Source organism: Mya arenaria, chromosome 13 (assembly GCF_026914265.1).
Source record: "Mya arenaria isolate MELC-2E11 chromosome 13, ASM2691426v1".
Lineage (NCBI taxonomy): Eukaryota > Metazoa > Mollusca > Bivalvia > Myida > Myidae > Mya > Mya arenaria.
In genome coordinates this window covers 13,426,647-13,450,694 of record NC_069134.1, presented here as the reverse complement: position 1 = coordinate 13,450,694, position 24,048 = coordinate 13,426,647, and the positions used below count along the sequence as shown (strand labels likewise).

The window sequence follows — 24,048 nt, the reverse complement described above, 5'->3', positions numbered from 1 at the left end:
AGTAAATCATCCGTCAATTTATGCTATTGAGGGCATACATATACAGTATCTTGATTGTCAGCTCCTTACTGTAGCAGGAACATGTGTAAGAGCACGGACGTATATATCTATGAGCTGGTTGTCTTTCCTAACGTCTGACTGTATCTAAATCTTTACTGCATGAAGTTAAAAATTAGTGTTTTGTGTTATTATGCAATTATTCTGACAAAAAGATGTGTCCGTGGTTTATACATGTAGGTCCGTGATGAAATGGAACTGCTCTGGAATGAACCAGAAATGCTTTAACGCAAAAACGTGTGTATAATATAACGATTACTTGCATTGGAAGATATTACTATAACACATTATTATTATTATTATTATATTCTATGTATCCTTAAACCGAAACCCATTTTCTCAAAATAAGATTATACCATGAATTCAGTCACCCTTCCCCCCTCTTTAGACCATATTTATATATATTGAAAGCTGGACTTCGTTGTAGTTGTATTTCGTTTTTGTTTGCTTCCACTCGTGACTTTTAACATGTACACGTCTTTTCAGGGCATGAGTTAAATGAAGTCATCGTTACTTTATTAAACACATTCATTCATGTAGACCACTAAAAGAAGACGCCGTCAATACCGTTTCAATTGGTGTGTGTGTAGCTAAAGCCATAATATACAGACACATAATTATACGCTGTTGAGTAATTATTTCCTGTGATATATACAACGGCTGTAAAATAGCGACATTCAACATGTTTTTTTTAAAAGAATCTACATCTAAGGGTTAAATTCTCAGAATTCTGTGAACGTTACCGTTTAAGTTAACTTACAAATATTTAGTGCTCTGAAACATTCTCGGACACACTATTCGATTGTTCATGATTAATTACATGGTAACTATCATTATTTAAACATGGGAGCATATCATTTCACCTTTTCATCAAGGATGCTATTAATCATGTTGCTAACTTCACCCAAGTTCTAAACAATCACATATCACTTCCAAGTCTCTTGACCTTGATTTGGTTAACAGTGCTTTCTCAGGAACAATATAATGATACGTCAAACATAGTGGGACTCACTGTAAAAACCATTTATATGTGGTGGCCACGTCTGTAGTCTATGTTTTATGAATGTATGCTATTTGAATGGAATATGTCATACCGAAATAAAGTGTAGAGAACAAAGATGTGATGCTTTGGTTATTTATTCATTTGATAAGTTAACAGCTATTTATTGTTGGTATTGGCTTTTTAAGTAAAGATATTTTCAAATGTTCATTTTTGTAGAATTACAACTTTAAAGATTTTTCCATTGAATATTTCAAATAACATTTTAAAAAGGACTACTCTAGAAATATATCTAGGACTACTCTAGAAACATATTTACATATATATTATTATTTTAGTCAGTGTAAAAGTTGAGAGTCAATCACATTAAAATCACAAAGAACGCCTGTTCGGTTTGGCAGAGGATTCTAGGTTGTGTACGTAGTGTTTAAGCTCAGCGGCATTTGCCAGTGCCAACTTCCCAGGTCTTCACAAAGCGGTCAGCATTGTCACTTGGCTTTCCAAACGACGTCATCATGTCGTTGTAGGGCTCGTTGTCATAGCTACCGAGGAGTCCGTTTGTCTTTCCGAAGTAGAAGCCGTTCATCACAATAGTGTACGAGTCGAGCTCTTTCACGTAGTCAACGTCAAGATGGCCAGCAACATTGATTTTCACGTGGCCATTCAGTGACGTCATCGTTGTGTCTCTAAAGACCGCTGGTAATACAGTTAGCTGCCGATCAACCTTGATCTGTGGATTGGATAGAGAACGTGCAATAAAGAAAAAAAGAAAACCTAAATTCCAAATAAGGATGTTTCTAGTGAGTTTTCAGTATGTGGTGAAAGCCAAGTGGTAGGCGTATCGGACTCTGAATTAAAAGGAAGCAAAGTAAGATCACCGCTCGTAGTTTCGTCGATGATAATAGTGTTTGACAACAAGAGTGGTGAAGTCACATGTCTAAATTCAATGTACATATCAGATAACAATGTTCATATTTTCATCGCTAAAAAGCTTTAAAGATCTTGTGTTATGTTACATGCTAAACTTACTGGCATCATTGCAGTAATTGCAGCATATGTTCCTAACATAAGAGATAAGCAAATTAACAAACACACAAACACACACCTGTCCATCGGCTAAGAGCTCAATGGCCTTCCCGTCAGCGATAATAACCAGGGTTTTATTGTTGTATTCCTTGTTGAGGACCACTGTGAAATTACCGTTGACGTTGTCTTTAGCTAGGAGGAAAGTGCAGCTCTTGGTCAAGTCGTAGGTCAGCCCATCGAACGTGGTAATAGTGTCACCCTCAATGGTAGCGATGGCTGTAAATATTACCAACATAAATCATTTATTCTTACATTTTAAAGAAGATACGCTACTAAAGTTAAAACTATTAAAAGACGAGAGTAAACTAGATGTAATTAACTATCAATGTACCTTCATAAGGGGGCAGCCATTTTGAGACATCAGATGACGGCAGCGTGATACTTGGCATTTTGGGAATGTACTTCTGTGTCTTTGACATGTCCATTTCTATTACTGGAACAGCATCTAAAGTCTTGATTGGCAACGGCAAATGGATTTCAGCTTGAATTTCACCGTGTTTCGGGTCATAAACGGTGATCGTACTCTTTTTAAGGTTCAGGAGTGTGGCTTTAATATCTGAAAGTTCTATCTCGATTTCTTCTTTAATCCAATCAATTATTGCTTGTGCAATTATTTCTGCATTTTCTCTAATTTCCCAATATTTGTAGGCATTGTAACCCTGAAAAATATCGAATCATGTAAATATTACATAAATAATGAAATAACGAATCCAGCTAAAAATGTTAAATGCAAATCTATCAATGTTTAAATTCATCTGAAAGCAACAAATATGTCTTACGTGCTGGTAGGCGCCACCAACTTGTTTATTTGCCAACAAGCGAGATACTCTGGTATTGATAGCGTCATTTACACCATAAATTGCAGATGTGTACTTGTCAGCCATGTTGGTCATGTGATCATTGCTCATTTGCGACATATAGTTAACGTAAGTATTGTACTTGTCGTTCACAGAGGTCATAACTGGTGCGGTGATGTTGTAAACATGGCCTGAAATACAATAGTGTTATTCATATAGCAAACGCATTGTTTTAAACTTAGGTAAAATAATGAGGTCTCCTACACAACCTGACAAAATATAACCACATATAGACAATGCTTCTTTCAATATAACAAACGAACATTTACCTGAGTATATGTTGTAGACATTCTCAGCAGACTGCATGATCATCCCCGATGATTTCTCTACCTCCAGTATTATGTTCTACAAAAATATTTTCAACACTGTTATTCAAATGCTTTTGGTGTGAGAATTAGTATATCCCTACATTCCGCTAAATGTCATGACATGATGCGTTTTCAAATTTAAAAAAAGTGTCGACAAACCTTGATCGTTTCCTTGGAGACTCCCATTGACTTTGACAGTTCATCGGACAGATTGTTCATGCACTCACTGGTCGCCAGAGACATGTCGTGTAGTTTGAGTCTAATAATATATGAAGATGAATGCAACGTGTTCACTTTTTTACCAAAACATTTATAAGACAAACACAAAATGATTTACATTTCACGATTGCTGAAGATCATAATATGTTAGCATCCTTAACAACGGTTATATTAAATGAAAACTAAAATAAACAACGTAGGTTTACATACTTTGTCTTTTCAGCAGCAGCTAGAACTACATCGACGATATCACGCATGTGATACTGATTGAGCTCATACATGATGGCCAGTCGCTCAAGTTGTTCAGTGGCAGTGGCAACAAACGGTTCCGATTCCTCCATAAAAGAACGATTGATGATACTAGACTTTTGTCTAAGTTCGGCGCTAATACTCTCACTTACAGCATCAGCAAAGCTGGAGAGCTGGCGTTTGTAGGTAGAAGACTTCTTTGCTGTGTATTCCTTTAATAATTCAATTCATAGCGAATAAGAAAGGTACAAATTACATAGATAAATATTCAATATACAAACAGATAGAAAGGAATCAACTTTCCAATTAAGTTAAACTTACTTTTAGATCAGCAATCATATCTGGTCGCCAATGGATTCTGCTGTGAAGAAGATGAGAGCTGTTTAGACGTAAAGCAAGCAGTCCGTCACTTATTCTCTGTCTGTTGATCACATGGTACAATTCAGCTGCAATGGCAGAATTATTCACGTACTTCGCGCTTACATGAAGCTCACTGGTTGGGTTTTCTGAAATGAAAAGTCGTAAATGTTGCTAATGACAATTAAAATAAATCCATTTTAAAACTTTCACAATTGTATTCTTCTATGATATAACCTTTCATTATATTAAAACGTTAGAAAGGAACGATACATTTGTCCAATACAGATGCATCGAAAGAAGTTAACTTTCAACCTTACCCAAATCGTAGTTCATCTGAAAGTCGATGCTGCGTTTAACGGAATCAAACGAAACAATGGTATTCAGTGGTTTTTTGTTGTCATATTTGTTGACCAAGGAAAGGCGATATGGGGATCCAGCCTGGATGTTTCCGTTGATTCCAACCTTCTTCATTGGAGTGTCAATCTTAGAATAAAGAAATATAAGACAAACATTATAAAATTATGAAGTTTAAAATGTTTAAATTCAAATATAATCAGTTCCTGTTATATGAATAAAATGGTTCTTTTGAAAAAAAATCTGATAAAATACTTACATTTAGTTCGACGCCTTTACGGATTTTGTCAAGTTCTCCATTGACTGTGAACTGTTTAGTCTCGCGTCTTGCAGTAAGGTATTTGACATCAACTGCTCCTGTCATTTTTTCGTTTGAATTTCCCACATGAGAAACGACCTCAACATTGACGCTAGTGTATGGGTGACTTATTCCGAATGTAAAGCTGTAATTTCTAGAATCCCAAGAAGATATGTCCTCAACACGAGAGTTAATTGTGATTTTTTTTCGGGAATCTTTAGAATAGGTTAGTTCTGTTTTTCCGTCAAATATGATACGCCCTCTGTTCAGAATCATTTCGGAATCGATCTGAAGATCCTGCAAGTATAAAACAATAATGACTCCGTATGCAATTGAAACTGCAATAACGTGCCTGATATCAAGAATGTTGCGAATCAAACCATTTGAAATATAATAAAATTCTTAGTCAATCCTAATTCAAAATTGTAATTATATAAAACTAGAAAATATTTACTTTGATTGTAAACGTTTACCTTTCCTAGGCTTGGCAACATCACTGTCATGTCAGCCTTCATCGAATCGGATTGAGATTTGATTTCGGAGCGGAATCCAACTTTCTTTGTTTCATCTTTGTCTGCGTCCCAAAACAGGAAACCTTCGGTAGCCCCGTTTTGTACTTTGCCGGTTACTTTAAGACTTCTTGTAGGAAGAATAATTTTTGCGAACGACTCGGATATCTCGTACCCATAGCGATTAGTATTGATGACTAGGATTGATTTCTTAAGAGAACCGTTCAAATCCAGCTGCATTGTTGGACAGTTGTACTTAGCAACCACGCTCTTTGCGATTGGGTCAATTGTTCCGGTTAGTGTCAATCCGGTGTTCTTTTCGAAAATATCGTTTGTAAAAGAAACAGATCCTTGATAAACTCGTCCGATGTTACCACTGACGTCTGCAGAAAAGGTTATTGGAGAGCGCATTGTTACAGACAAAGCCTTGTTCTGAGCGCTGCTAAAAGTAATATCACCGGCTAAAGTGGTTTTTCCGTTAAAAACTGGGGATATCTTTCCAGAGTAGATAATTCCTTGTTTCTTTTCCATTTTGATATCAACACCCGCTTGTCTAACCATATCGAAAGGTGTTCTTAAATTTATGTTTCCAGTAGTTGAAAGACTATTGTCAGTTAGAGTTCCATCAAGGACAATGGACTGTGAAGAAGACCAACTTATTTCTGACTTAGTTGTATATTTACCTTTGTTTTCTTCGTTTGTGACGGTTATTTTGATGTTTTCGAAATTTCTAATCTGACTGGTAAGACTTACGGAGCCGTCCAAATTCAGCAGTGAGAACAAACGCAGATTTGCCTGGGCCCTGATGGATGGAGCAGCAGATGATGTAAAGGCAGCTGTTGATTGGAAGTTACGCATTTCTCCATTGTATGACAGTTGCACTTCGTGATTTTCATACCCTTGGAAGGGGGTGGACAATTTAAATGTAAGGCTGTTGCTGTTCATATCAATCGACGCAGAAAGTGTCTTATCTTGCATGTAGGCAACATTAACTTGTCCGTTTATTGAATCTTTTCCAATGACATATTTGACATCTGCACCTAACTTTTCAAAACCGGCGAACGGTGTGGTAAACGAAACAGTTGCTGTTGGGGGGTTATTATTAATTGTCAAAGTGCCACTGATATCCTGATTCATAATGGATATGTCTGCATCACACTCAAAGCCATCTGATAGAGAAGCATGTCTATATGAAGCTTTGGTAAATTCACAGCCCTGAAATGGTGTTGTCATGTCTAAGGACATTGAAAGTCTTCGCCATCCGTAATTAGAATACTGGAGGTTGGATTCAAACAAACTTTTACTTTTTGCTTGTACTGTTGACTTGGTGGTAAATCGCCTGTAGGTACCCGAATGCTCAAATGTGACTGCAATGTCACTTAAGTGTTCGAATGGTGTATCAAGTTTGAACAATGCGTTTATTTCATTTGAAAGGTCCAAGCTAGCTTCAGTCGAGTACAAACTTCCAAGTATTTTAGCATCAGCAGATGCTTTAAAATTCGGCAAATCGGCATCGTACTTAACCTGTATATGCTGGTCATCTACGTATCCAGCAAACGTCGTTTTAAGAGAATAATCTAGATTTAAGGACGATATGCCGATGGAGAAAGTTCCGGTAGATATTAAATTGTTGTCTTCACCCATTGAAACAACGAGCGATTTCGAGAATTGACTTGGTTGTCCCGTCAGAGTTAATTCAATGTTAAGGTCTTCCGTGTAAGGTGTTTCAAGCTTTGCCACTGTCTGCACATTTTTTCCCGAAATTGTTGACTCAAACGAAGCAGCAATTTGTTTTCCGGTCAGATAATTTATTTGTGTGTCAAAAGACACACTGTCTTTGTTGCTTGCAAAATGGATGTTACCTCCAACGTTTTCATATCCACTGAATGGTGTAGATATGGCAAGTGTAGCGGATAGCTTGGGCTGAGTCTGGATTTCACTGTTGAAAGAAAATTTATTTCCAGGCATTGAAACTGTTAAATCGGCCTTGGCATTTGGATACTGTCCACTGTATGCAAATTCTGCCTCACTGTTTCCATTTGGAGAAGTCATGGAAATGCTAGATTTAATTCCTCGTTCTGTATTCAGTTTACCGTCGAGTGTCATTTTCTTTCCTAGTGCTTCCATATTAACACTGCATGTATAGCTTGAGTAGCCCCTATTTAAACTGACAGATCCTCGAATTGTTCCAGTTACATGTGAGTTCATTGAAAAGGATGCACCCATATCATTACCAAAGTAAAAGCTAGTATCTAAAGAATTTGGTTGGCCGTTAAATGTAGCTTTTATATTAATTGAATTTCCATTCAACTGAGGTTCCACGTTGAAGGAACCAGTTACTGGTTCCATATACGGAGTGACGACGGCAAAGGAACCCTGTGGGTACGGTGTCGATTGAAAAGAAATATCGGTCGTGAATGGAGTGCCATTGAAACGAAGTTCAGCTCTAGTTGTGAATTTCTGCATATCTCCGGAGTGGTCGAACGAAATCTGAAGTGCTGGTGTAAGGACTGACTGACAAACAATTTTCAAAGAGATTCCTTTCACATTAGATAATTGAAAGTTACCTGTCAAGAGTGTCCTTCTTCCTGTCTTAATTTGGATAAGGCCATCTGAGTTAGGAAATATTCCATTATATGACAACTTAGATGTTACAGTTTTGTAACCTTCAAATGGTGTCTTTACTGTCATAAAGGTGTCAATGCCATTGGTTGTGTCAACACTGGAATCGAAGGAAAATGTATTTTCGCCGACAGAATATTCCATTGCACTTTGGAACTTTTGGGCATTGCCAACAAATTCGAGTCCCAATCCAATTGAAGGAAAATATGGACTTGAAGCTGAGATTTTCATTTCAGATTTCGACCCGATGTTGAATAGCATATGCGCTTCTGTTTTTTCTCCATTTATTGTAATTTCTGCTTGGTTTTCAAAGTCAAGAACTTTCCCTTTATGACTAAATGATGCAGACAGGGTTTTAATATATTCATTCGTGGACTTCAAAGAAAGGCTTGCCCGCAGAGGTGAAGTTTCAAAAGACAATTTGCTTGAAAATATTTCTTGGGTTCCTTTTGCAAAACTAGCACTTCCCAAAATACCACAATCCGACTTAAACTGAATATTCATGAAGCTAGATTGTCCATCCACCGCTAGTTCTCCCTTAACGTCAAAGTGGTCATAGGTCCCGTCAACGAAAATGGATCCCGATAGTGTTTTGACAGGTGTTTTGAAATTAAAAGACCCTTGAAGAGGATTAACGTTTGCGGAGAGGTCAGAATCTAAAATGGTTTCGGATGCAACGATGAGCTGAGCACTTGACTGAAAATTTGTCCATGGTCCGCTTTTTGAGAGAGTGGCTTGGATATCTCGTATTGGGTTTTTTATAGTAAGGTCGAGATTAATTGGGTTTGACTGAAATGCTACTTCGCTGTCAAGCATCACTGTCGATCCAATGGTGAACTTAGCCTGGGTTTTAAAATTTCGTACAGATCCGTCAACTTCATAAGAGGCAAAGATATTCTTAAATGGATTCTTTAAAGTGATGCTTCCGCGAATAGGGTTTGTACCAAGCGAAACTTGACTGTCTATTATTGTTTTTGACTCTGTTGATAGTTTTGCTATTCCACTTAAAGGCCCTGTTTGTCTTATTTCGATGTTTCCAATTTTATCGCCGATCTTTACTTCGCTAACAACCTTGTACGTTAATGGAACAAGATTTATGGAGAATTTACCCTGAATGGGTTCTACCATTGGCGATTCAATGCTTAGGAATCCCTCGGCGTCATTCATAATCGACAACCCGGCATCAAGGCTATGTTTATCATTATCCAATTTAACTTCACCGTGAGATTTGAAGTTAGCCAGTTCCCCGTCATGTTTAAATCCAACGGCAATCGGAATTACTCTGGGTGATCGGATATTGATCTGACATTCATATGTGTCTATTGTATTTACAGAGCCCGTCAATTTATGCATTTCCTTTCCATATTTTGCTGACGAGTCAAGGGTGAACTGTCTCGGTGTCCCATCAATTTCACATTCGAACTCGATCGGCTCGGTGAAAGGCGTCTTAATACTCAGAATTCCATAAATACCATTTTTTGTATTAAACTCAAGGTCGGCTTCAACTGTATTAGTTATGTAGGTTCCTTCCAAATGACACTTTGGACTACTGAGTGTACCAGAGATTTCAATTTTACTAGACATGTATGGAAGTGATGGTGACGTAATGCTTACTACGGCTCCTAGTTTATCGGACTTGGAAATGTATGCTTCTACGCCATGCAGTTGTCCTGCTATATCAATCGTAAAATGTCCACCAACTTCACCTTCTTTTCTGTATGTTAATTCTGATGTTTCATATCCGTTGACTGGAACTTGCACTTGAACAATCCATGTGTAAGGAAGATTAGCATCTAATTTAATGGCAAACAAGGTTGTAACGCCATACGCAACATTGACATTAGAATTTCCGTTCATGGTATTTGCGTTGTCCCTGTCAAAGGAAGCTGTGATGTCTTTGAAAAACGGCGTTTTTAATATAAATGAACCTGATGTAGGTTTGAAGGAAAGATCTCCAACGAGATTTTGTTTGTTGTATGTTACCTCGGCGTGCGATGCAAAATCTGTATAAATGCCATCGTGGGTCACTTTTACGGAAACAATCTTTAATTGAGGCAATACTGAGGTGATAGTAATCCCAACGTTGATCGAACGCTCGTGATTAGTTCTTGAGTCAATGCTTAAGAGAGACTCAGTTCCATATTGGACATTTGCAGACGTGTGGCTGTTTGAGCAAGGTCCTGTGTGCGATAGTGATAATTTCATGTCTTTCGACATTGGAGTAGTCAGGGTAAATGTTGCTACAACAGTTGGAGAAGTTTTTACATCCATACTCAAAGTGCTCTTTTGTCCAGCGTAGATAACTCGAGCGTCAGTTACAAAAGCAGTCAAATCACCCTTATGTGTGAAGCTGGTCTCCAAGTTATTTATGTGTGGAGAAATTATTCTTAAATTACCTGAAAATTGATCTTCAATGTTGAATGACATATCAACACTAATTCCACTTCGTCCGCCGTAAGTCATGTCAATATTTGACTTGAAGTTTTTCATGGAACCCTCGTAAATGAATTTTCCTACCAGTTCCTCGGCAAGCGGAGAGGAGATTTTGAAAGACCCTTGTATGTCCGGTGAAGTTGTCAATTCAATTTCTGTTTCAAATCGCTTTCCGAAAACATTTACTGCTGCATTTGATCTGAGCCCGTTCGCATTGCCATTATGATGGAGTTGAAGTTCAGAAGATTCGTATCCCTCAAGAGGTGTGATGACTGAGACAATGGCCGATACTGTTGGTTGAATAGTCAAATCAGACTGAAGTCCAAATTGTTTAACACCGTCATACCTCACAGACACATCAGAATTCGACGACGTATCGGACTGGACATGACTAATGACAATTTCTGCCTTCTTCGTCATAGGTGTTTCTCCAGTCAATCTGGCTTGTATGCCATTAGACGAATCAAAGACCAGGTTAATCGCAGTTGCTCCACCGGGACAGTTTGTGTTGACTGATGAAGTGAATTTCGACATGTCCCCTTCGTGTGAGAAGGATGCAGCATAATTATCTATTCCAGGTAGTGTTGACTTAAGTGAGACGCTTCCTGATTTCGAAATACCGTTCTTGAATGAAGCTTCTCCGAGCAAACTTTTTTTATTGCTTGAACATTGCACAATTGTATTGAAGTTGTTCATGTCTCCATTATGAGTAACTGTAAGCGTTAGATCTTTAAGGGAATTAAAAGAGTTAATCATTGTCACTTTTCCGTTAATACCATTGGTTGAGTCAAATGATATATCGATGGTGCCTGACTTTTTGTTTAATGAAAATTCTCCATGACTCTTGAAATTGTGCAGGTCACCTGAAAGAAGAACGGCCGTTTGTATGTTCTTATAACCATAAAATGGTGTAGCGACTGCAATGCCACCCTTCAGTCCGTTGACTGTGTTCATGTTGATATTGGCTTCAACTGCATCTTTTCCCATAGAAACACTTGCTGATGATTTGAAATTCTGAATTTTACCTTCATGGTTTACAGATGCCTTTATCGTACTGAATGAAGGTCCTTTAACTGTTAATTCACCTTTAAGAGAGTTCAAGTTCTGGAAAGTTGCATCACCGATGTAGGTGTCGCCATTGCACTTGTACTGCAGATTGCACTTGAAACTGTCGGCTGTACCAGAGTGCTTAAGAGACAGCTGGTGACTTTTCAGCCATGAAATAGGTGATTTAACTGTGAAAAGTGCATTAACAGTCGGCTGCATTTGGAATTTGGCATTTGCTATAAGGCGCTTGCTACCTGCGCTTGCACGAAGCTTGCTCTGGAATCTCGAGAGTTTACCCCAATGATCGAAAGTTGCTTTGATTGTGTCGGTATAAGGACTTCGCAGAGTGAAGTCGACGTCTATTTTCTTAGTGGCGTCTACATTTAGATCAAGTTCTGTTATATCTTTGTTAAGCTGCATTTCCCCATGAAACTTGAAATTGTTAATCACACCTTCCTGTAAAATGGAAATACGGGCTTCTCTTAATGCCTTGTATGGTGTCTTCAGAAGAGTTTCGGCAATAAATGCTGGCTCAGTGTTCACCTTGGTTGAAGCGAAATATATATCCTGATTTCTTTGCAATTCAATTTGAGTTTGGAACTTTGAGATGTAGCCTTCATGTGTAAGGGATCCTCGTAGATCACTGAATCCTCTAATAGGTGTTTTTACAATAGCCGAAAGGTTGATTGTCGACAGAAGATCAACATTGAAATCGGATGAGAAAACGCCGATGTCACTTACTGAAAGTTCCATTTGGTTTGAAAACGACAACAAAGGGCCTTTGTGTGAGGCAGAAAACCTGGCGTTTCGAATTGGTGTTTCAATGGCTAACGAGGCTTCTACACCTGGGCTTGATTTAAAGTTTAGACTTCCGCCATATTTTGTATTATCGACTAAGATATGGCTAGAGGATTCAAAGTTTTTGAAGTTGCCTTTGTGTTTTAATTCAACATGGACATTAGATGTGCATGACATGTCAACATCAGCTTTAAAGTCAAGAAGACTTCCCTCGTAGTTGAATGAAGCCGATATATCTTCATAAGATGGACTCCGAATAATGAGAGATCCGCTTTTGGTTTCAACGCCCGAATATCGAGTTTCTATTGACATCACTTTGCCTCGCTGATATTCAATTTCACCGTTGTTTGAGAATCGTCGAAGGTCTCCAACATGATTGATCGAAACTCTGGCGTATGGCATTTGGTCAAATGGTGACGAAAATTCCAGAGACATCGCCAAGTCGTTTACACTTTGAAAGCTATACTTACTATCGAGTCGAACTGTTTTTCCGGGTAAATATTCAACTGAAAGTGATGACTGTCTCTTATTGTCTACCATATAACTTACAAATGTAATCTGTGAATATGGCACGCTTGCAATTGGTGTTGTCAGTTTTACATTACCAGATAATCTTTCGTTGATATCAAACGATGCTGATACTAGCCATGCTCCCAACAATGGTTCAGCGTCAATCTTTGCTGATGTAGTAAGGGTGTTTCCTGTTCGTTTGTACATTGCATTTGTTGCAAAATCGCTTGTGAAAGGTGAAGAAAATTTGAGAGAAATTTCATTGGGATTATGGAAACTATCCAGTTGAATGTTTTTGCCTGACATGTACTGTAGTTGCAGTTTCGATTCAATACCTGTTTTCTTGACAAAGCGTGATCCATATAATATGACTGCTGGGTTGTTTGGAGTATTCGCGCTTATTGAAATGTCCATGTCTCCTGAAGTTTCTTTTCTGTACGTTCCATCGATACTGTAAATCTTGGATGGGGAAATCGACAATTCTAAATGTGCCTTTGATGGACTCGCGGAGTAGTCAGCATTTAAAATGACAGAGACATCATCCCCAAGAAGCGAATTAGATGTTGTGAATTTAGATTTTACTTGGTTATTCGATCGCTCGTACTTTCCTTCAACAGTAACAATTGTCATTCCTTCGTTTGAAATATTTACTACAGAGTCGAAATGGCCTGACCTATGCTCATGTATTATCTGCAGGACGGTTTCTTTCATAACTCGATATGGTGTATTTATTTGCAATGTACTATGCACCTTTCCTGAGGCCAAGCTCATGTCATGAATGCTCTTAATGTCAAGTGAATATTGGTTTCCGTTAAGAATAAGTTCCGATGTAGATTGCATATTGCTTTTGGTATTTCTGTGATTCCAGGTTAAAGATACACCATTAGAAGGTAAAGTAATCGTAACGCTTCCATCAGTTGCAATATTCATACCATTCATTGTTGCAGTGATTGTACTTTTCAGCCCGTATTCTTTATTGTTGTATTGTAGAAGTGCGTTTGTGTTGACATCTCGGCCATTGTTGCTGTGCTCCAACAAGATGGATCCTTTCTTCATGTTCTGCATTGATGATTTAAAATTGAGCTGTCCTTTCAAATTGATGTCGTTTTCATTTCCGTTGTTAGTAAGGTGAATATCGGCGTTCAAAAATTGTTTGTTGAAATTGAATTTGGCCACTGTTGACACGCCATCTGTTACGGAATGCTGCAAATTGGCCTGGGATGATTTCAAACCATATGATGGAGCCTTCGCAATCAAGACAACATCGATATTTCTTATGTTGATTGGCCTCTGAACTTTCAGTTCGGCAGAAATGGAATCATCGGTATCAAACTTTAGGTCAACCTGGGTATTATAGTTTGTTGTTGCTATTTTATGGTTTAGGGAAAGTTCGACAGATTTGAGTTGATGGATTGGGGTTGAAAGCTTTACACTGCCAATTAGGTCCCGACCATCCCGGGCGGCAATGCTGCCAAATACTGTATCAATAGATACGGAATTGCTGACACCCCATTTCAGGTCCATATGTGACAAATATTTGTTAGTGTAAGTTTGCTTGACATTTACAGAAACGGTTCGGCTTGGGTACTGGACAGTGAGCGATCCATCCATGTTTGACATGTCCTGGTATTGGCCACTTCCACTGACGGTTATCCTTTGTGAATCATCACGATCTGCATTCCATCTTAGATCAGAACGACTGCTGATTCTTCCGTTTGCCATAGAGCTTTCAAAGTTTCCAATGATGTGCCTGGTTGGGTATACTATATCGGCTAAGCAGCGAACAGAAGTTGCAGTTAGCTTTTCAGATGACAACTGCGCAGAGTATTTTGAAGATCCTCGCATGATCTCACCACCAATTTTGTATTGCGCTGGGTCTAAGTTGAAATCGCCTTCAAGTTTTAAAGGTGTCATACTATCTAACTGAACATTAGAGGAGACAGTAAAGGCTTTAGCTGATGGGGTTTTCCATGATGCGTCGAATGTATTTTCGGAGCGACCAACTTTAACTTTTGATGACAGATCATAACTGTTTTCGGAAGACTGCTTAAGTGCATGGGTCATGAGTATCTTTTTACCTGGAATATCAATACGCCAAATTCCGTTCAGATTTTTCAATGTTGTTGACTCATCCTGAAGTTGAAGGTTTGATTCCATGGCGTTTTTGTTAAGTCGCAGAGTAGCAGTCGAGTTCAAGGCCTTGGAGTTGTGGGAGTGTGTTACTTTTGAGACAAGTCTGAAATTCTGCAACAGTAAATCATATATAGTTATAGGTCATTAGCAATCAGTATGTACCTAAGCCCAGATATAAAATACAAATTCAAAACTGACTTAAAAAATGAGTATCGTGAACAATTAGTGAACTTTAAATGCAGGGCTTTCAATTGCATATACATTCTTTCCAATATTGTTTTCAAAATTTCAAGACGACTCACCGTTCCGATTTCCAATTTTCCAGAAAAGTCAACAGCCGCCATTGACCAACTTTTTATTCTTCTGTCAAGTTTACCATCAACGGTTATCTGTTTATCTGCATCCTTAAAGTTTGGTCCATAGTTTATGCTTGCATCAAATCCAGAAGTTCTCTTGTTGTGATTAACGTTGGTAATAAGTTTGAAATTGAGGTCAGAGTTTTTCTTCGATTCAGCATTCCTAAAACAAGACATGATAATCAGCGTGTTTGAAAGTCTTAAAATTAAATTAAATTAATATCTGTTTAAAACAAGTCATAGATATATAAGCTGTTTAATCTTTCTTTTCTTAAAACTAAATTTTGTTTATACTGACTAACGATAGGCACTTAAATTAAACTTCGATGTTTTCTTTTAATGTATAGTTAAAGTTCAAACAAAAACATATTACTCACATTGACAGTCTTGCTTTCGTCAAAGTTTTCGTACTCCAATTCATCAATTTTGATGCAAATTTAACGTTGTCCCGGGCAATGCCCTTGATGATGTATGTAAGGTCAATATCGGCGGCCAAAGTTTTCATGTTCCTGTTGTCAAACTTGCCTTTAGTTTTTATGTACATTGGTGTCGATTCAAAAGCGAAATTAACATAGTTAAGTGACCTTCCTCGTCTGTAAGACTTAAGCCTCCATTTAGCTGAAATTGCAATAAATACCACATGTGGAAATATGTTGAAATAGATCCGTCGGATGTATAAAATACATACAAAACAAAGACACAGTAGTGTCAGTTTGGTAAACATTTCATTGAAACAGGGATAATTGCCAACAGCCCTAACTCTATCATTCTTGCACTGGTATGAATCACTGCAAAATGCACTGGACAACAAACGATTGAAAAATAGAGTTTAGTTAAATTTACCTGATAATGAAACTGGTTTAGCAACTACTTTGTCGAGGACAAAGTTCAGGTCAATCGAGTTTCCGAAAACATTCGTGTAAGTTCCACCAAAAGCAAACACCTCAGTAGATGGAGTTCGAATGCTTATCTGAGGCTTGTATACAATTTTCTTCTTGTAAACCGTTTTCTGGAGGGATGAGGATAGGGTGTACGTTGATTTAGGCCCAGTTGTAAGGGTGGCATCAAATCTCATTCCTTTATCTTTATTGGAAATTTCCGCTAAAAGCATAAAAAATACAAAAATAATTTGCTATGCTATCTGATAAATTCCATATCAAACGGCTACTCGTGATCTATCCTATACATAATAAACGCTCAACGGACAACACACAAAACAGCATACACAAATAACACATTAATTAAATTGTCGAAGTGGCTTACATTTCATTACGATAGGTGATTCACTCAATCCCGCAATAGTCATTTGTGTATCCAAAAGTGTCCAAGGCCTATATTCCATTGATCCCTTCATATTGATGGATTTAAAGTTAGGAATGTCAATCGAGATTGTTGGTTTAATAATTCTTCCTGGGCCTGACGTTTCCAATTTAAGATTGGCATTGACGTTAAAGCGTAGCGTGTTATCCCAGTTCATTCTGCCGCTGACACCCATTTCAGATTTCGAATTGACCAACGTACCTATGTAAATAAAATAATGTCATTTTGATAGGGATTTTGTCGATAGCTTCGAAAGTATATGTTTATTTCTTAACTTCTAAAACACAAAAAAACGTTAAAAAATAAATAACAACTCAGTTATGTTTTTATTAAAAATACTCATCAATTATAAGATCGAACCTCTAAAGTCTCCTTTCTTCCAAGGCGATGCTATGCTAGCGTCAAATGTTCCGTCTTCCTTATTGAGATTAAAGTCAACGCCCAATGCTCTGTCAATTTTGGAGTTAGGTGTTGAAAAGGCGAATCGAACGATGTTTTCCTTGGCGTTCTACAACAAGAAATGTAAATAAAGTACGTGTAATAAAACAATACAATATACAAGGTCATGCCCAATAGCCTACAATTCAACCAAACTCTTGTCTTCGTGCACAATGACCAAAACAGAACAAAACAAACACCAAACAATAGCAACAATGCTAAAAAACAACAAACATTAAACACACACGAAAATATCGCCATTGGTAAAAGTTTGGATAAGTTAAATAAAAGATAAAACTACAAAAAAAGCAAGCAGCCATTGCAAAATTAGTTCTTCATGTGTATATGTGGGCAATATTTAACCAATAATTACTTTTGACCATTACTGTTAACGAATCAAATCTCTGTATGTATTTATATATGTATATACGGAATATACTTACGTGCGTCGATCTGGCCTCAAGCTTGTACCCAGTCATCTTTATATCTCTCTTGTAAAGAGTAATGCCAGCGTTCATCGGTCCAGTGATTGGGAAATATGGTGCAGTTTCCACAAGCGATGCGTTTGGAAAGCTCATTTCAGCGCAAATCTCTAAGCCTGCGACTTTGACAAGGTTCGGACCAGAACACGCGCTATGTGACTGGCGATTGCTTGTTATCATTTTCTGCAGTCTCTCTGATTCACGATGCATAGTATAAAACTCTGATCTGGAAATAAAAAAAGTATATATATTTTATGTAATTTTACAAATATGAACTGTATATGTATATTTCAATTTATATCGTTGTTTTGTTTTGTTAAACAGGCCCAAACTATTATTGTTTGTACACACTTAAAATCAATAATGAGGATTTAATGGTAATGTGCAACATACTTCACGCTAATGATGTCCATCTTTTCGTCTGGAAGATCGAACTCTGCGGTCAAAATGGATCCATCGACTATAGACATTTTTCCTTGAATTGCAGAGCTTGAGTGCAGTGTTGAGATCATTTTCACTCCGACCTGGTTTGACAGTACGTCGATTCCCATGACACTTGACACAACAACGGCTGCGCTATAACCAAATAGATTTACTGACATTATGTAGTGCGCTTATCGTTTGACATGTTCGATGTTTTACTGTTTGAGATAAATTTTCAGAACAGGACGGACAGATAGGACATATGAAACACATTTATTGGGAGGATCAAGATTTAGGCAACTTACCTTGGTCGAATGATACCATGAATGTCCAGCGACCTAGGTGATGACGCCATTTTCATAACGTCCACCATTCCAGATGCTTTCATATCAATAGTTGCTGATCCATTCACAGTTAGATTGAGTGGGAATCCAGAACTTGTAGGGATGACAATAGTGCTATCAATAAACATTGTGCTGTGGGTGAACTGGTAATCGTTTTCATTTGAGAGTTTCATAAGTACTTCTAAAAAGTTGAAGCTGTTCTGAGAAAGCAGAGAGTCGAGGCCTTTGAAGTTCATATAGCGCAGCTCGTTGCCAAACACGCGCATGTAGAGAGAACCACGAAGATCGTCCATTACAGATTCCATCTAACAAAAATAAAACCAGTCGTCAGTGTATCATAAAGTTATAACTACCATTAATAATAGAATTCAAATTAACATCTCGCTATTATTTTTACATTTCGAAAAGTATTAAAGGCGAAAAGAAGAAAATCAACACAAACCCTTTTATCAATACGGCTGACTTTGTCTGCCTTGATAAGGTCAACGGCTGTTTCGTCTACAGCAGACTTTACTTCTTTTTCACTATAATAACCATTTGGTCCGAAGTAGGATTCCAAGAAATATTCCAGACCTTCGACGCGTCCGCCAATTTCGAACAAATTGATGGCATTGCCGAACAAATCAACGGTAAGGTTGAACATGCCATATCGCGGAATGAAGGATTTTGATGACCAAATGAGATCTCCCTCAACGGTTGCTCCAGTGTTGATCTTTTCAAGGAAAAGGGAACCTTCATAATTGCGGGAAAACTTCCTCTTATCCATATTAAATTCTTGCTTCAGCGTATCATCCTCAAGGATCGATCTAATGGACTGCTTGTGTGGGTCAGATGTTTCCATAAGATTGGTTAAGTGAGACCAAATGTATGATCCAACTTGGTTGACTGACGACTCCTTGCTTAACACTATCTTGACTTTGCTTATGGTTTCGTCTGAAGCACATTCCATAATGGACTTGTATGCTGCGATTCTTACTTCCGAATCTTCTTCTGTATTGCCAAGAATCTCGAAGAGAATAGGCTTCTAAAAATAGAAAGACAAATACATAAAATGCTCAACAGCTCAATGACAGTTTGTGTGATAAATTGACAAGTGACCGCAAGTGTATTGAGGTGTATTTCTCTATAAATAGATATTTGAAAAAAGGCTTACATCAGTGGAGCATGGAATGCGACGGAAGGCTTCGATGGCTGACAGACGGATCTCGATTGGGTTCTCAGTGCGGCGGAAACACTTCTCGAGTGTGGAAATAGCGTTTGTGCCGAATCCAGCGTTTCCAATCGCTCTGAGTGCCAACAGACTCTGTAAGTCAATGTAAGTTGTAAGATTTATGTAAATCAGTACACAATACACATTAAGAGTACAATTTCGACATTAACTGTACGCTACTTGTAAGTTATGGAGTCTTCACTTACCATTTTATAGTCACCGGAAATGCTGCAGGATGGAGCTATTTTGCTTTCAAGGAGTGAAATGATCTTCTTTACTTCAATGTAGTTTTCGCATGCCGGGTTGTTTCTGCAGACACTGTGCACGAGGGAGCTGACGGACAGCATTGCCTTTTCTTGTAGATTTTCAACTTTCAGCAAGTCCTAGAATCATTTAAAGCATATTTATCCCACCTAAATATTTTCAAAAGAAGATCATATGATTTACTGATAGGTACCAAATACAGCCTTAACGTTTCCAATCAATACTTATACATATTTTATTACATTACCTTTACTTCGTTCAGCATGGCGACGGAAGGCTGCTGTAAAAAGGCAAGGGAGGTCATCCACATTTCTGCCTCAATACCAGACACATCTCCACTGGTAATCAACTGGGTCATGAACTTCACACTCTCAGTTGTTCCCGTCATTGGCACGGCGTCCATAAAGAACTTGCTGAGAGAGAAATAATACATTTATCAATTAAATATTACCAAACTGTTAATGCAAAGATATATAATTTAAGGTAACTAGTATTTAAAAAAAATATTAACAAAGTATGTGATCCATAGTATTGTAAAATACATGAAGCTTAAATTTCTATGACATAAAGCTGTAGATGCTAAGTAAAGCAAATGTGATACTTTATATAGTACGTACATAACACGCTTGTTGTTGCTTGAGCAGAGTTTCAGGGTTTTGATCTTCTTGTACACGACGTTCATGTCCATGGCAGACATTGACTTCATGGACAGCACAAGGGATGTAAACATCTTGGGCGTCTCAGGTGTCACACCGTTGGAAGTCACATCGCAAATAGTCGTCAGTTTGTTTTCAATATCACCCATGACAGACAGACCATTTCCGTTGGAGTGTTCAAACTTCAGAGAAGTTCGAGATTGGACCGTAGCTAAAGAACAATAAATATATTGTTTAATGAAAAGTGATCAATTGATAAGGTAAGATAATGTAGGGAAATGGTTTGCTATACAATATACTAGAGTAAAAAAACAGGAGAAACATGTCCAACTATACCTGCTCTGGGCCTTGAAGCGTATTCCTTGACGTAGGTAAGAGTTTGCGTGCTGTGGGTGATTGCACCACTGTCTTGGCGAGAGAACGGAACGAAAGCGTGTTTCTCACGGCAGGTGGCTACATTCAAACGGCCAGTGTCTTTCGCAATCTCTTGTTCGCATTCCTGTGTGCTCTTTACGATAGGAATACTCTGGATTCCCTGTTCAATTTGCAATGTTGAAATAAATCGAACGATAGCAACTATATCGTACATTTACATTAACGAGTAATTCTTTGAAATCGGTCAAATAAAATGTTTTACTTATATGTAAGTCCAAAGCATTTCCATATTAATTATAAGATACCATATCTGACAATGCAATGCGTAACTGCTACAGTGAATAAAGCGATAACTAACCGATTTGGCCTGGTATGGGATGCCCTGGACAGCGCTGTTTCCGTTGTGGCGTTCTGTACAGCCCAACAGGTTCTTGGACTTCTTGATGATCTGTTTGTACCAGCCCTTGTCCTGGGAGGAATACTCGGTTTCACAGGTTCCGGCAACGTCCGACTGAAAACGAAATATTGTTATGTGTGTTGTTGTTATTAAATGGGATATTTGATTTCACAAGACCTGCACTATTGAACAGATCATTATTATCGTATACAAGTATTTCTGTCTACTTTTATATGAATATAATAATAATTATTGTATTTACGCCGCTAGATGCTAGGATATATACTCATCCGATACAACTAATTGAATATAATAATGTACTTGCCTCGCTGAGAGTCTGAGGCTTGGTTATATCGTCCATGTTGTTCTGAATCAGTGACAGAATACCTCTCTTAATGTTCAAGGTCTTATCAGACTCGACCTGTGACAGACATAGATCTTCGATTGTGCCGTCTTGGAAGGACACCGTCAGAGGTTGTTTTTCAAGGTCCGCTAGTTCGGGAGATGACACCGGCTTCATGGTTGACGTTTCTGGGTCGTGTTCGCTCAGTTTAACGTCACTCAGCTGCAGAAATCATATCATGATATACATATCCACAATTTTATATTGTAAACTATACTAGACGGGGGTTAACTAACGAATGTTAAACTGTTAAAATCCTATTATATTATCATACTCATAAATGCTTCAATATCACCTACCCGCATGATCATTTCACATTTGGAAGCAAAGTCCAAGTAGACTTTGGATGTAAGGTGGACTCCAGCATGATCCTCCGAGGCGCCCTGTACAGCCGTCCGTATGTCCGTCTCATATGTGAATTCATAGGTCGTTCCGGGTTCGTAGTTGAATTGGTTTGACACAGTGCATTGTCTTGCACATTTGTCTGATATCTGGATCTCTTGTATAGGACCTAAAGAAACAGTTAGTAAAGATATATAGCAAAGTCATCCTGTGAATTCATCGAGGTTGTTTATCAATAAATGATAAAATATTGGTTAATTCACATATAATAATAATAATAATAATAATAATAATAATAATAATAATAATAATAATTTAAGATACATCAGTATCTTGTTGACAGTATGGTCTTCAACTATGACAAGTATGGATTATACAACTTTATTTGAATTTAACAATATAATAACGAAGCATCAGTCATATACACATAGTTAATACGAAAACGTAATCACCAAAAATCATCATTTTGCAACAGACTTTCATAGTAGAAGTGCGCATTGAACATACGTGAAAAAAATGAATGATTTCTTGTATCCCTAGAGTAATTAAAACCCCTACCCAACTTTACAAGATTACTTGTAACAATTCAAAATTGTGGATTTAATATGAACTAGGCTTCCATTCATATTCTAATAAAAGAAAGAGACATCTTTGGAAATAATGGTTACATACAAATGTTTTAAGCACCAGAATGAGCTGCAGGCTGCTTTTTATTACAATGATCAATGTTTGCTGTCACAGTACATCGTTAAGAAAATACGTGTTTCATACATAATAACATAGATAGTACATGGACATTTTAAAGTGATATTCCAGTATGTAAAGCACTGCAAATCAATAATTTGTAAGAAGTATTAAGGCAGACGTGTATTTAAGAGTGTAAATTATTAACTACAACAACAACGAATACAGCAGCAATAACAACAACAACAATATCAACATCAGCAACAACACATAAATGAAAATCTAACCTGCTTTTGATCCCGCCACAAGGGCAAGGATGAGAAATAGAGTGTGCCCCATCTTGGGCTTACAGGTTCAATGTAGCTCGCTATATTGCCGTTCGTCCGTCCGTCCATCGCTTATATACACAGCTGCTGAGTTCAGCGCGGGATAAAGTCCGAATCGTTGGGGGTCGTATTATTTTGCAAGTATATGGATTTTTGATTACCATATTTACCATAATTGCTATTGTAATGCAAACATGGTTTATTTAATGGAAGAAGAAGAAGAAGAAGAAGAAGAAAAAGGAGGAGGAGGAGGAGAATGAAGTAGAAGAAGAAGAAGAAGAAGAAGAAGGAGGAGGAGGAGGAGGAGGAGAAGAAAGAGGAAAAAGAAGAAGAAGAAGAAGAAGAAGAAGAAGAAGAAGAAGAAGAAGAAGAAGAAGAAGAAGAAGAAGAAGAAGAAGAAGAAGAAGAAGGAGGAGGAGGAGGAGGAGGAAGAAGAAAAAGAAGGAGCAGAAGAAAAAGAAGAAGAAGATGATGATGATGATGATGATGGGTTATAGTGGTGGTGGTGGTGGTTATGCCAAAGGTGGTTATGTCAATGATGATGATGATGATGATGATGATGATGATGATGATGATGATGATGATGATGATGTTGATTGGTTATAGTGGTGGTGGTGGTGGTTATGCCAAGGGTGGTGATGTTAATGATGATGATGATGATGATGATGATGATGATGATGCTGCTGATGATGATGATGGGTTGTATGCAGAACGATTATAATCGTTAAAATATTTATATACACATTTATTTATTTTTATTTATTTTTTATTAATATTTTTTTAGATTTATATGGTAACGGTTATTTCTTCCTGTTGTGAAATTGTCAAATATGATTTTATCAAGTCATTGTTATCAGATGTTTCAGATGTATTTCATTTTGGTCAAATTTAAATGATTTTCACACCTGATATGAACGCTGATATGAAATTAACAATTTATAATACATGTATGATAATGTGATATGATAATGATTTCACTTTTGATATGATGGGCAAATAGAAGATGATCATTCAAATACCGCTTTAACAATCGGCAATTCGCGGGCCTTAGAGCAAGACGGATGTAACTCAATAAAGAAATAGAAGGCATTACAACAGTCTTGCGCTAAGTCATTGAAATGCCGGCAAGTGTGTTTATTAATGTTGACCATACTAAGGTTGAGCATTAGTTTTTTGAACAGTTGGGCG

The 24,048-nt window shown here is 37.6% G+C and overlaps 1 protein-coding gene across 1 annotated transcript; it reads right to left on the bottom strand.

Moving 5' to 3' along the window:
- Positions 1-1,225: 1,225 nt before the first annotated feature.
- LOC128215042 (uncharacterized) lies at positions 1,226-22,873 on the bottom strand. Its single transcript, XM_052921772.1, has 29 exons — positions 22,822-22,873; positions 21,808-22,019; positions 21,431-21,670; positions 21,067-21,219; positions 20,670-20,868; positions 20,295-20,544; positions 19,925-20,090; positions 19,620-19,796; positions 19,357-19,506; positions 18,646-19,227; positions 18,165-18,508; positions 17,830-18,012; positions 17,398-17,662; positions 16,877-17,024; positions 16,460-16,717; positions 16,040-16,297; positions 15,574-15,814; positions 15,143-15,359; positions 5,262-14,951; positions 4,750-5,085; positions 4,454-4,619; positions 4,098-4,282; positions 3,738-3,988; positions 3,468-3,567; positions 3,270-3,345; positions 2,923-3,131; positions 2,475-2,802; positions 2,163-2,359; positions 1,226-1,787 (listed from the first exon to the last, which is right to left on the bottom strand). The coding sequence occupies exons 1-29, from the start codon at positions 22,871-22,873 to the stop codon at positions 1,491-1,493; spliced, it is 15,930 nt and encodes a 5,309-aa protein (XP_052777732.1). The 3' UTR covers positions 1,226-1,490.
- Positions 22,874-24,048: the final 1,175 nt, after the last annotated feature.

What these genes read in the sequence shown, in the direction of transcription:
- LOC128215042 (XM_052921772.1), bottom strand. Translation starts at nt 22,873, where the DNA reads ATGGGGCACACTCTATTTCTCATCCTTGCCCTTGTGGCGGGATCAAAA. An exon ending in TCAGCCGTATTGATAAAAGG is followed by an intron (nt 18,509 to 18,645) that starts GTTTGTGTTGAT and finishes TATTTTTGTTAG; the next exon opens with ATGGAATCTGTAATGGACGA. An exon ending in GAAGAAAGGAGACTTTAGAG is followed by an intron (nt 16,718 to 16,876) that starts GTTCGATCTTAT and finishes TTATTTACATAG; the next exon opens with GTACGTTGGTCAATTCGAAA.